At 35.5% G+C, this 13021-nt stretch overlaps 1 protein-coding gene across 26 annotated transcripts in view; it reads right to left on the reverse strand.

The window, feature by feature from the left end:
- The window catches only part of LOC119552963 (B-cell receptor CD22), a 153556-nt gene that overhangs the window by 21476 nt on the left and 119059 nt on the right, over window positions 1–13021 (reverse strand). For 14 of the 26 annotated variants that reach the window (XR_005219747.1, XR_005219746.1, XM_037862958.1 and 11 more), the window contains 2 exons: window positions 7435–7529; window positions 3919–5379 (listed from right to left, as the gene is read on the reverse strand). The exons of 1 other annotated variant lie outside the window; for it this stretch is intronic. Coding sequence is in view for 21 of the 25 variants with exons in the window: in XM_037862958.1 (XP_037718886.1) it covers window positions 3919–5379; window positions 7435–7529 (1556 nt within the window). In the remaining 4 variants the exon portion in view is untranslated. Of the gene's footprint in view, window positions 1–3839; window positions 3858–3918; window positions 5380–7434; window positions 7530–13021 lie in introns of those variants that run through there. 11 more of the 26 variants (XR_005219749.1, XR_005219748.1, XM_037862965.1 and 8 more) reach the window with 4 other exon arrangements.

The raw sequence follows: 13021 nt of genomic DNA on the forward strand, positions 1-13021 counted from the left end.
GCATTATTTGAGATTCAGTCAGTTGGGCAAATTAAACTTAGCGCCAATTTACCTGTTCTACAGAAAACGTTGCTAGGGTGGGTAGTATCTGTTCGGTGCTATAATGATCATACTTGTCACTCTTCGTATCTTTCTCATCAATTTTCAATTACTTAAGAGGACCAAAATTATTAAAACAACAGTAAATTTTAAAATTGAAGTAGTTAAGGACTCAAGTGAGACTTACACATCCGTACAGGGGAAATGCGAATACATATTCTTAAACACAGTTCGTCGCGACGTGGACGGTCGTGTGATTGTTTATCTTTCATTTAAAGATGAGTGTTATCTGTTAGGAGAATCAATCGATATAGCTAGAAACCGATTTCGCGCTCTAGAGCGGCGATTAGATCGAACTCCGGACTCAACGAAGTGTACTCATATCAAAAATCACGTCGACAAAGCTTCGAGTAGTGTTTGACGCTTCTTGTCATACAAGCATTTAGCAAAAATGTCTAAATGATTTATTACTAGTCGGTCCAACTCTTCTTTAAAGACTTATCCTTCAGTTTCGCATAAATCGGTAGGCCATTACTGCCGATGTAGTTAAAATATTTCGGCAAGTCCTCGTGGATAAGAGGAATCGAAGGTTTCAACACATTCTCTGGAGAAGGTCACCGCTAGGGCCACTGAATGAAGAACCAAATGGAACTCCAATTACAAGGACTTTATCGACGATTGCACAGTTAAAAATCGAAATTTGGAGGACAATTCAGTAACCAGCACCCTAGGCTTGAAGTGGAACCAACGAAGCGACATATTTCTTTTCTAAGTGCTTTCGCAGAATATCTCAGATATTATATCAAAACTTTCTATCTTGTCGGTCGCGTAATCATGGTTTGGCCCATTAGGCTTAGTATCACCTGTCATTATCGTCGCAAAAATTATAGTGCAAGAGTTATGGATTTTAAAGGTGCAATTCCCTAGACGATACACTTTGCGTGGCTATCGTTTCTTTCAGCAAAGTCTTCTCTTTAATCTTTGGGAATTCGTCGCTATTGCTTAAATCCGAATATGATCAGCCTGCATCTTCATGGGTTTTGTGATGCCATAATCAGAGCCTACGGCTGATGCATACATATACACACGCGTAGTTAGCTTAGATGGTACAGTAGGCGTGCAGCTGGTCACAGCTAAATCTCGAGTAGCACCAACCAGGAAGTTGTCGATCCCCAAACTAGAATTGTGCGGAGCACATTTATTTTCGAAACTTTACAGCAAGGTTATTGCCGCCCTTGCTACCAAACAGCCAACGGCGTTTCTATGGTGCGATTCACATATCGAATTACACTGGATTCGTCAACACTCCGCAACATTATCAACATTTGTAGGTAATCGCATTTTTGGAGGTCCAAGAAGAAACCACCACTTGGCACTGGAGGCATGTACCTACGCACCTCAATCTTGCGGATCTTATCTCGAGAGGCTGTACAGATGGTTCGACGAACCCGAATTTCTGATGCTAGATCAAACTCAGTGGCCAGCAGTCAAGCGTAAGGAGCCTGATGCAGAGGATGTTAAAATGAAATCTCGGAGAACAGCATTCGCAATATCAACCATTTGAAACCATCTTCTGGAAGGCGTATACAAGATCAGCTCTCAAAGCCGCTGCCTATCAGTAGTCGCGTGGATACTTCGACTTGCCGATTCCTCCAGAAGGCTTAAAATATCAATACTACATCACCGTCCGCAGATGAGCTGCGACGCGCGCTCCATTATATTGCTTGGAATCTACAAACGAATTATTTCACGGAGGAATTTAATCTGCGGCAAAGCGGCAAGCATATTCAAAGCAATTTAAAAAATCTTGGCCTCTTTGTACAGAAATGCGATAATTTTGAGCAGATCAACGTAGGAGGGCTTTAAGAATACGCTAATGTTCCCGACATGAAATCTAGATGGCAAAGAACGACCACTTTGTAGACCAATTCATGCGTTAAGAACCATGGAGGTCCAAAAACGCATGTCGGCGAACGTAGGACTCGTCGAGCAACATGCTTAGATGTTGCTCGACGAGTCCTACGTTCGTGCGTACACTGCGTAAGATATCGCCCGGTTTTATTCAACCAAATCATGGGTCAACTTTCCAAGGATCGGCTTATCCCTTCGAAACTATTCTCAAGATGCGTAGATGCACACGCGGCAAGCCACATTTTAAGGCATATAGAGCGGTATTCGTTTGATTTGTTACCAAGGCTTTACATATCAAGCTGGTATCTAGCCTATCAACTGACACATTCCATGGTGCCCTCAAACGCTTCATAGCTCGGCGAGGACGTCCTTCGGATGTCTTTTGCGACAACGCGACTAACTTTACTGGAGCAAACAAAAAGTTACAAGCGCTCAAGGAGTTCCTATTCAAAAAAGAAACAATTGAAAGGACAAACCATTTCTGTAAAAGCGAATTTAATAATATAGCTGCCATAGAAACGTTCGTATCGGATTAATGTCAAAATAATACAAAGACCTTTTTACTTCGTTTTCGGTAAACATATACGGTAGTAAATTAAAATGGAACATTATCTTAATGTATATGTAATTAGTTTTTGGCTGTCTAGAAATTGGAAGCTCTGAACATACAACGCTCCCACGGGAACCACATGCAAGGGTATAGAAACTTCGGCTTGCCGAAGTTAGCTTCCTTTCCTGTTTCTTTTGGAAAGTCCACTGAAATCTTGATTTTGAAAAAACTTTTAAGCGAAGCATCTCCAGTACAACTATGATATTTCTCTCAAAAATATTTATTTCCCTAAAGTCTTGATATACAATAATTTTTGTTTTTGCAATTCCTTTGGATTCGTGTATCACTCTATGATCGGATCATCACAGCAGATTTCAATTTGTTCTTGTATGTATAGGGCATTTTCTCGAAAGCCGGCCAGTCAGTTTAAGCCACAAAGTATTTATTTGTTGTAATTTTCTACGTAACAGTGTGCGTCAAAACAAACACAAAAAGTGTGGTTTGAGGGTTGTCGCATGTAGGGTTCCTACCCAATAATGAGTGAAAGTTTTTCCGTTAAGTCTTTGAGACGCTGAGACAACCCATTTTAATGCACTTGGAAAAAATTAATATAAAAATGTTTTTCAATCTTTAACATATTATGTTCACTCTGATTCTTTTTTGAAAAAGTTTTTAAATGATCTTAACTTTATTTACTAACTGCCCTGCGAAGGAAATTTTGGTACAAACATATTATGTGTATACAAGTTATGAATTAAAAAACAAATCAAGAAAGCGGGCTTAACTTCAAATAAAATAGTGATCATTTTAATATTTGTTCGAAAAAAATCAAAAGTAGCCTTTTTTGTAATAATTGACGAATGCGTTTTTATGCTTTTCTTAATGAAATATTAAGTTTACAAGCTTGTTGTTTTTTTTTCTAAGAAAATTGAAACATTCTACACCAAAAAGCTCTGTCCTGCATAAAAATCGGTTGACTAGATTTTTTAAGATTTTCGGCATACAACCTGGCTACCCTACCTGTGAAAACCCTCGAACAACACTTTATTTGTATATTTATTTACGTAAAAAATTACGAAAAATTTGGCACCGAACTTTAGTTTTGGGTTTTCCAGAGAATGCCCCATATAGTAGTAAGCTTCCTTCGCACTCTCCTTGTGAGCTACGTCTAAGCGTGGACTGCCGTCCACAGTTAAATAACTCATTATAATTAAAAACCGCTGCGCTTTCACATACACCTTCGTTATCCTCAAACGTCTGGCTGAGCGTTGCAACTATATTTTTGTACCAGTCAAAACTAAAAGAAATAATAACAAAATGATCCTAACCTGGGAATAAATGGGGGTCAAAACTATTACTGTGAAAAAAAATCATACTTTTTTAACTCCATTCATTTTGCCGTTCTAATAAATACGAACCTTGTTTGGTCCTTGAACGCTGGAAGGGTTTAGACTGAAGGAAACTGATGGCGCAGATACCGAATTCACGCACTCGTGACCAAGTGGGTGTTGCACAAGGGGTTCTGTTGTAGTCCTGTCATTGTACTGAATTGATGGTGGCTGGTGATGGTTGCATTGCGGGGAGGCAGCATGCTTTTTACAGGGCGAAAGCGATGTTGAATTATTAACTAATGGTACACCGCAATCAGAAAAATTATTTTCAGATAATAATACGTTAGGCGAATCAACGTGAATCAATACACTTTTCTGAGCTTCCACATTTTTATGAACATGTTTTTGAATTAAGTGATTAACAGATCCTTTTTTTGGTTTTGATGGTCGAATTTGTGATAAGGCTATGGGGAATTGAGACTCGTAGGAGCTATTAGATATTCCGGAGTCACTCCGATAAATGCTGTTGCGCTCAGCCTCCATTAAGTCCAAATCAGCAATTTCTTCCTTCTTTATTTGCTGGTGGTGGTGATGGCGGTGGTGGTGTTTCTTTATTATTTCTTTGCCTAGTTGAGTGTGCAGCTGAACAGTGGCCAAGGTTTGATGAGAATGGAGAATTAAATCGTTGCTTCCTATTCTTATTGATTCTGTACTTTGGTCGACTGTGTCTTCAACGACCATATTCTCGTCAGCAGGAAGATCGCAGGGGGGCATGGTCTGCACACTCGGGTCAATATCGCTTTTGCTTTGGCGAGCTAAGGAATTGTGCCTCTTGCATGTTGTTAAAATGCCAACGTCAATAGCGGACTGTATAGGTGATGTGATAGAACCTGATGAGAAGCTTTCATTATATGAACAATTCTTAAGGTTGTTTCCGCCTGGGAACTTTAGCGAATAAAACTTTTTCTCCAAATCCAGAGTGTTTTTTCTGTGTTTTTCACGTGGCATACTTCCGGAGAGGTCTTCTCCCTCTTTAACGTATTTCTTAAAGTTGGTAGCAGCCAGAAAGGGGTTAGTGCTTAGCAGTGTCGAGTGTGGAATAGCTGTTGGTCGGCTCATTGCAGTGTAACTGGGCAGATAATCATGATCTATGGCATTGGTTAGCTGAACGTTAGTCAAGGAATTTGTGTTTATCTGATCCTTTGCTGTTGGAAACTGGATTTGATGATGTTGCTGATTTTGATGGTAATACTCAGTGTAACTCTTGGGGAAGCATTTGCTTAGGTTATGTAGAACTTGACGATTGGAGTCTAGTTCAGTTACGCATTTATTGTGTTGATCACCAACTGGTGATTTACGGTGTATGGTATTGTATTGTGATCTGTGAACATATTGTAATTCTTGCTCGCAAAAAGTTTGTTCCTGGTATAAATGCGGATGTTGAGTAGTCTGACGATCTTGATTGGCATTTCCATTAAGTCCCTTGATTCGCTGAAGATCACGCACCGAATTTGCGTTGCTTTTAAAATTTATAGGGGTAGTAGAGCACTGGGATATGAATCCATTGCAGAAGCAACATTTGTTAGTTAGGAAGAGCACACGATGAAACAAAGTAGATAAATCAATATTAGTATGATTGTTAGCTTGTCGGTAATATGGTGATATTAGTTAAAATAAATAAAAAAATAAAATTTTATAAAATTTCTACATTTTGTTGTAAATTTTTAAATATTTGCTAGCGAACAACAATAAAGATCTAAATAATGCATAGACACGTTGAGTAATTAAAGCTATTCGTTGTGGTCTTAGCCTAAAAACTTATATTGTTAAAACTAAGGCAGTCACAGCTGTAAACAATTATTTATATCTATAATTCTTATACAAAAATTAACAAACTATAATTCCACTTTTCGTTTACTTATAAAAAACTTTTAAAACAATTCTTTGGCGGCAGCACTTATAATTTTGTTGTATTAAAATATTAAAGTGTTTTGCAAGTATGTAATCAAAGGTAAGTATGAAGTGGAGTGCTATATTTTTAAAGCAATGAACGCTTTTTAGAATTCGATTTAAAACATAAAAAATTATGGAAAATATATGTAATATATATATAATATGAAATTGTTTCTTTAAATAAAATAATCTTAATGCATTATAAAAATTAATACATAACAAAACAAAAACGAACGCCATAGTCGAGTGCTTCGACTGTAAGATACCCGTTACTCTGTAACCAATTTCAAAATTAAAATGCCTTCAAATGTAGATTCAGACATTGGTCATGGTAGTAATGACTTTTATCATAATTTTCTAATAACATCTGCAATAATGATATGACTTGAACATTTTTTTTTGGTTCGATTGGTATTGACCTACGTTTTTAAGGACGAAAGACAGACGGACTCAAGGGGCGGTTTAGTCCTTAAAGCCTAGTACTCACATCGACGAAAACCGCGAGCTAACCATAGGAGTGAGCGAGAGGCAAATACGTAGCTAACGCTTTTCGTCGGGTCTGTTTTTCAGCGCGGTACTCAGATGAGCTAAGGAAATACCAGAAAAATACCAGATTTCGCGAGTGAATTTTCGATGAACGCCGTTAGCCGCGGCCCAAAGAATAAGAAATTTGATCTTTGGCGGTGTTCGTGCAGAGGCGGTGGGGAATTTAAAAATTAAAAATGGAAGAAAAACACCCAAAACGGCTAAGGAAGGTCAGTGCAGATGAAAAAGGACGCCCAATCCATGCTGTTGCCCATTATTGTGGGACTTGACCGACAGGAAGCAATACCACAACGGGGCAACTCCGCTGAATAGTTGAAGCACTGGAGGAGATCCACTAGAGAATCCCAGTGGGAAGGAACATGGGACATCGCTCGATCTCCGACGAGCTCTCCATTGAGGACTCCTTCACCAGCTACTTGGCAGCTATGATGCAGCGGAGGTAGAGGATGCACCGGCTTCTATAGGGAGGAGGAAATAAGGTCGCCCGCGAAGGGACAGCTGGAGGAGCCATCACCAGCCATTATTGGCCAGCTCGGAACTGGACTACAGATGGCGCGGGAAAGATGGCGAAGCATCCGTGGGACGAGAAGGAAGCCTTAAACTTCTAATTTACATAAATAAAAACATTCGTTGAAAATTTCATTTATTTTTATTTTAATTTCTTTGTGCACCAGCAGACTCTTCTTTTTTAAATTGCTCCAATTGATTTGTTTTCCGTTTGACAACAGCCCAGCTGCTTGACAGTAAGACCATGCCACATGTATGGCGGGTGAATTTTGAAAACTTCGGTCACACTAAAAAGAATAAGATTTTTCGACTAGTGAAACCCTTAGCCGATCTGAGTACTAGGCTTAAAGAAAAAATCAGTACTAAATTGCTCGAATTCGTGAAAACTTAGTTTATATGAAAGTACTATTTAAAAAATTTTGATAGCCCCTGGCTGTTGTTGACTTGGTTAGTTTCAACCAGCTACAAGCTTTTAAAATCTACAAGTAACGTGTATAGTTTTTTTAAAATATATATGTAGTTGTGTTTTTATGTAAATCTAATGAACGAATACATTTTCATGCAATGTTAGGTAGATCATAAATATTTCAATTATACCTTATTAGGTGCCGTTTGCAGACCATGAAATGGAAGATTCTCATACTCGCCAGGTTCCGTCAATGGTTCCCCCAGTGAAGACGACTTGCCGTGTACTATAAGGCAATTCAGTTCGGATTGGTTGGTTTTAAACAATTTTGTTCCAGTATTTTTTTGGTTTTATATTGGAAGCAAACGAGAGAAAAAATTAAACAAATAATTAGAATAAAATTTATCAATAAAAATATATATAATATGTACAACATAATTTTAAAATATATATTTACTCCAATTTTTTAAAGTCAATTGTTCAGACACAAATGGATGTACAATCAAAGAAGTGCATTAACATTAAATATTGGAGGTACATGCTAGCAACAAAAAAAAGTAAGTAAAATATATTAGATCAAATAATTGACAGATTTATTGAATGTAATGATTTTTATAGGTAAATACTTACGATTGACTTATTGTTACGCCCTTTCCCTAATCTTATGTTTTTTGGCTTCTAATTTTTTCAATTGCTCTTAAATATGAAACAAAACGAAACGAAATAGTCGATTTGCTCGATTCCACCAGTCTGATAGTTTCATAACATAAATTAATTTAGTTGTAGCCCGGTGCAATTCAACCGCCATGACGTAACTGGCCTTGTAAGTCTCCCTAACAGATAGATTTCTACTTCAAAAGTTATTGACCTTAACTAAAAGTAGGTTTGAAGCCTAGGAAACGTTTAGAAATGTTTAGCTCGAAAACCGACATTTAGTTTAGAAAGCGAGAAGAAAATGGACCAAAGAGCCTATTTCACAAAAAAAAATCCTTGCAAAGTCTGTTACTCCAGATATCTGATTTAAGGTAAAATGCAAAGAATTGTTTTTGAAAATTTAAATTAAATAAAAAAGCGTAAATTTTAAATGTTATATTGCAGAGGGTAAAATTATTTTAGTCAGAAGTTTGCAACGCAGTGAAGAAGACGTTACCGACCCTAAGTTCTTGCCCCTCAGTTTTGAAGCTATCTAGATGAAACCTTCCCAATAGTCTTATTTATATTGCATGTATTATGTAAGTCGGAACGAGCAGGATCGGACATATAGTTCTTATAGGAGTGATCAAAAAAATATTTGTTTAAAACTATAACCATAATTATAACTTCTTGTGGGGATAAATGCCTAAAGTTATTAGCCAAGTTTTATTCTTACTGAGAATACGCGTCGAATGACACATCATTTGTTAAAATAGCGTATTTATTTAGTCAAATTTAAAAGCATATTTCGTACAAAATTTGATATCAGATCATTTATAAGCTAAAGGTGCGATCGTCACGACCCCTTTTTTTTTGATCAATAATAAGTCTTATTTTTCAACTTTTCTTATAAAAATATAAAAAAAAGTCTTTTTCTCCTACGTATAATAAAAATGTAAAATATGTAGATCTTACTGTGTGATTTTTATTATACAAATTGGAAATATGTCTTACTCTCCAATTTCTTTATAACAAGAAAGGAAGTTAACTTCGGCAAGCCGAAGTTTGTATACCCTTGCAGTTATAACTATTAAATTTAAAAATACAAAAAAGGATATTCCCAATAGTATAAGATAATATGTCAAAGAATTTTCCGATCCTATGGCAGCTATATGGTATAGTCGTCCGATTTTGATGAAATTAAATACTAAACTCAGAACTAATTAAAAATTTTATTTCCAAGCGTAGGAGGTTATATGTTTAAAAACACCGAAGCTATAATTTGTTCATATTATTTTCCCACCAATTTTCCGATCGTTCCTATGGCAGCTATTGATATAGTCGTCCTATTTTTATAAAATTTTATTCGAAACTCAAAACTATTTAAAAAATGTTATTCCCAAGCTTAGGAGGTTATATGTTAAAAAACACCAAAGATATAATTTTTAAAAAATTTTTTTCCGATTATCCTAAGGGAGCTATAAGATATAGTTGTCCGATCCGTCTGGTTCCGACTTATATACTACCTGCAAAAGAAATAGACTTTTGGGAAAGTTTCAGCCCGATAGCTTTAAAACTGAGAGACTAGTTTGCGTAGAAACGGACGGACAGACGGACATGGCTAGATCGACTCGTCTAGTCATGATGATCAAGAATATATATACTTTATGGGGTCGGAAACGTCTCCTTCACTGCGTTACAAGCTTCTGATCTGTTCTTCCACTCATCTTCTTCTGTTATATATTCTTGATGAGTGGATCTAGCCATGTCCGTCTGTCCGTCCGTTTCTACGCAAACTAGTCTCTCAGCTTGTACAATTTTTACAGCCCCCATAGGAACAATCGGAAATTTTTTTAAAGAATTATTTCTTTGGTGTTTTCCTACGCTTGGAAATAACATTTTTTAACAAGTTTTGAATTTCGAATTAAATTTAATCAAACAAAACCACCTCTTAACGAGGTAAAAAGTAGTGGCGAACGCGCCTTTAACAAACATTTCTGATATCAACAATTGTGACGAAAAATGATATTACATTCGATAAAATAAAAAAACTATATTAAATTTATGATTTCGGCCCGCAACAGTAAATATTTATTTACCTACTCGTACATTTTCTGTTTTAGCGTGCCGAATACATAAATTTAATATAGTTTATTTATTTTATCGAATGTAATATCATTTTTCGCCACAATTGTTGATATCAGAAATTTTTGTTAAAGGCGCGTTCGCCACTACTTTTTACCTCGTTAAGAGGTGTTTTTGGTTGATATCAGAAGTTTTTTTTGCTCAAGAGTTTAAGTACCCCATTATCATGACTAGGAGTCGTCCCCATATGGCTTGGCTATTGAAAAACCAAACACACAGATTCGACCCCTAATCTTAGCTGAACGCCACCTTAAATTAGGCACAACAAGTTTTATCGCTTCAATTACCTATTTTAATAGCACAAGTTTGGAATCTCAAGGGCTGTATAGTTTCAGATTCCAAGAGAAATCTGTCGTATCTTACATTTCCCGCCGAACTAGCGGGTTTTTCAAAAGTGGTAGAACAAATAGATCAAGTTTCCTATTTCGATTAGCTTCTTGCAAGTAAAGGATCCTTAAGCCATAACAGATTTTCCGTTTGAAAAAATCTAATAAGAATTTTTTCATCAAATTGGTTTTTTTCTTGTTTACTCGAATAAGTATGAAATATTACGTATACGAAGCTGAAACGAGTTGCACTTTTTATCGCTTAAAATCTTCCAAACGGTAATTCTTAGGGCAAAAAGTGTTATATATCAAAAGTTGAGGAATCTCAAGGGCTGTATGATTTAAAATTTAAAAAGAAATCGTTCGACTCAATTTTGAGAAAATAGTCAAAAAGTGGTTTTAAAAAATAACTTTTTATCATAACTCTAAATTTATTATATTCAGACAATTTTACTGTATAAAGAGTATTTAGCAAATTAAATTATCTTTTCAGAGATATATAGCACGTTTCTGTAGCATTAGTTGTTTAGATACTATAAGCATTTTAAATCTGCCCTTTTTTTTTATTTCCCGCTAAACTAGCGGGTTTTTCCAAAAGTCGTAGAACAAACGTTTTCTATTTTAAGCTGCTTTATACACCTATAGGGTTTCAAAAACCCTAAAACTAAGATGGGATGCATACAAACCCACAAACAAAGGGACAAACATTTTCATTTTCGGAAGAAGTAGAAAATCTTGTTTTTTGAATTACTTTTGAACAGAACATCGGATTTCAACAAATGAGATGTCATTCGACGCGTATTCTCAGTAAGAATAAAACTAGCTAAACAGTCGGGGGCTTTTATTCCCACCGTATCCAGCAGCTCCAATTTTCTAAATTTTTAATTTTACAATTTCACCGCTTTTTCTCCCAAACAAATCTATATTTCGAAAGTCTTGGTATGCAATCTTCTTAGTTTTTGCAATACCTTTCGATTGGTGTATCACTCGTTGCGATCGGACCATAATTGCAGATTTTCAATTCTGCGGCTATATATAGTAGTTGTCTTCGCACGCTCTCTTGCGCCCTTCGCCACTACGTGTACTGCCGTCCACAGTGATCAAAATCGGACGCCTATATCATATAACTGCCATAGAACGATCGAAAAATTGGTGGAAAAATAATATGAAATAAATTATAGCTTCGGTGTTTTTTAACATATAACCTCCTTCGCTTGGAAATAACATTTTTTTTAATTAGTTCTGAATTTCAAATTTAATTTTATCAAAATCGGACGATTATATCATATAGCTGCCATAGGAACGATCGGAAAATTGGTGGGAAAATAATATGAAACAAATTATAGCTTCGGTGTTTTTTGACATATTATCTTATACTATTGGGAATATCACTTTTTGTATTTTTTAATCTTATAATTATAACTGCAAGGGTATACAAACTTCGGCTTGCCGAAGTTGACTACCTTTCTTGTTTTTAAACTTGTTTCTTAAGTTTGTATACCCTTGCTGAGGGTATTGTGTTTTCAGTCAGAAGTTTGCAACGCAGTGAAGGAGGCGTTTCCGACCCCATAAAGTATATATATTCTTGATCAGCATCACTAGTCGAGTCGATCTATCCATGTCCGTCTGTCCGTACGTTACTACGCAAACTAGTCTCAGTTTTAAAGCTCTCGGGCTGAAACTTTCCCAAAAGTCTTCTTTCTTTTGCAGGTAGTATATAAGTCGGAACCAGCCGGATCGGACAACTATATCTTTTAGCTCCCATAGGAAAAAAAACTAAAAAAATTCTATCTTTGGTGTTTTTTTAACATATAACCACCTACGCTTGGAAAAAACTTTTTTTAATTAGTTCTAAATATCGAATTTAATTTTATCAAAATAGGACGACTGTATCATATATCTGCCATAGAAACGATCGGAAAAGTGGTGGGAAAATAATATGAAACAAATTATAGCTTCGGTGTTTTTTGACATATTATCTTATAATATTGGGAATAACATTTTGTGTATTTTTAAAAATTTCGAATTAAATATAATAAAAGTCGGACGACTCTAACATTTACATAGCTGTAAAAGATACGGTCAGAGAATTAATGAAATAATTATTTTAAAAAAAAATTGTGCTCTGTTGGTTTCGATCGTATTTTTGTCTACTCTGGGATATAGAATATTTTAACTTTTCAGCATTACGAATTTAATTTTACACTTATATCACTGAAGCTAGCAACAATACTTAAAAGTTTAACATGGTGTTACTAACGTTGATTATTTCTTATACTACAAGGGTCTATAAACTTCGGCTTGCCGAAGTTAACTTCCATTCTTGTTTTTATTTTCTTATTGAAAAATAAAACCTATTTCCTTAATTAAATTTTTTTATTGAAAATAATCAGCAAATATACTAAGTCGACAACTGCAAATACTAATACTAATTTTAGGTTTGTATAATTTTCAACAAATTGTAGTTCGATTTTTTTGTGTCTAACCGAAATAGACACTTCTGGAACACTATTACTATTTCTGTAGCAGAAAAAAAATCAACATGATATCAATAATTTATTAAATTTATATATAACTGAAAAAATAACCATTTTTTTGGATATATAAATAAAACTAAAAAAAAATCGTTAGAAAATGATTTTTTTGGTAAAAACTATCTTCGTTACTGTCCCTG

This window comes from Drosophila subpulchrella, chromosome 3L (genome assembly GCF_014743375.2).
Source record: "Drosophila subpulchrella strain 33 F10 #4 breed RU33 chromosome 3L, RU_Dsub_v1.1 Primary Assembly, whole genome shotgun sequence".
NCBI classification, from domain to species: domain Eukaryota; kingdom Metazoa; phylum Arthropoda; class Insecta; order Diptera; family Drosophilidae; genus Drosophila; species Drosophila subpulchrella.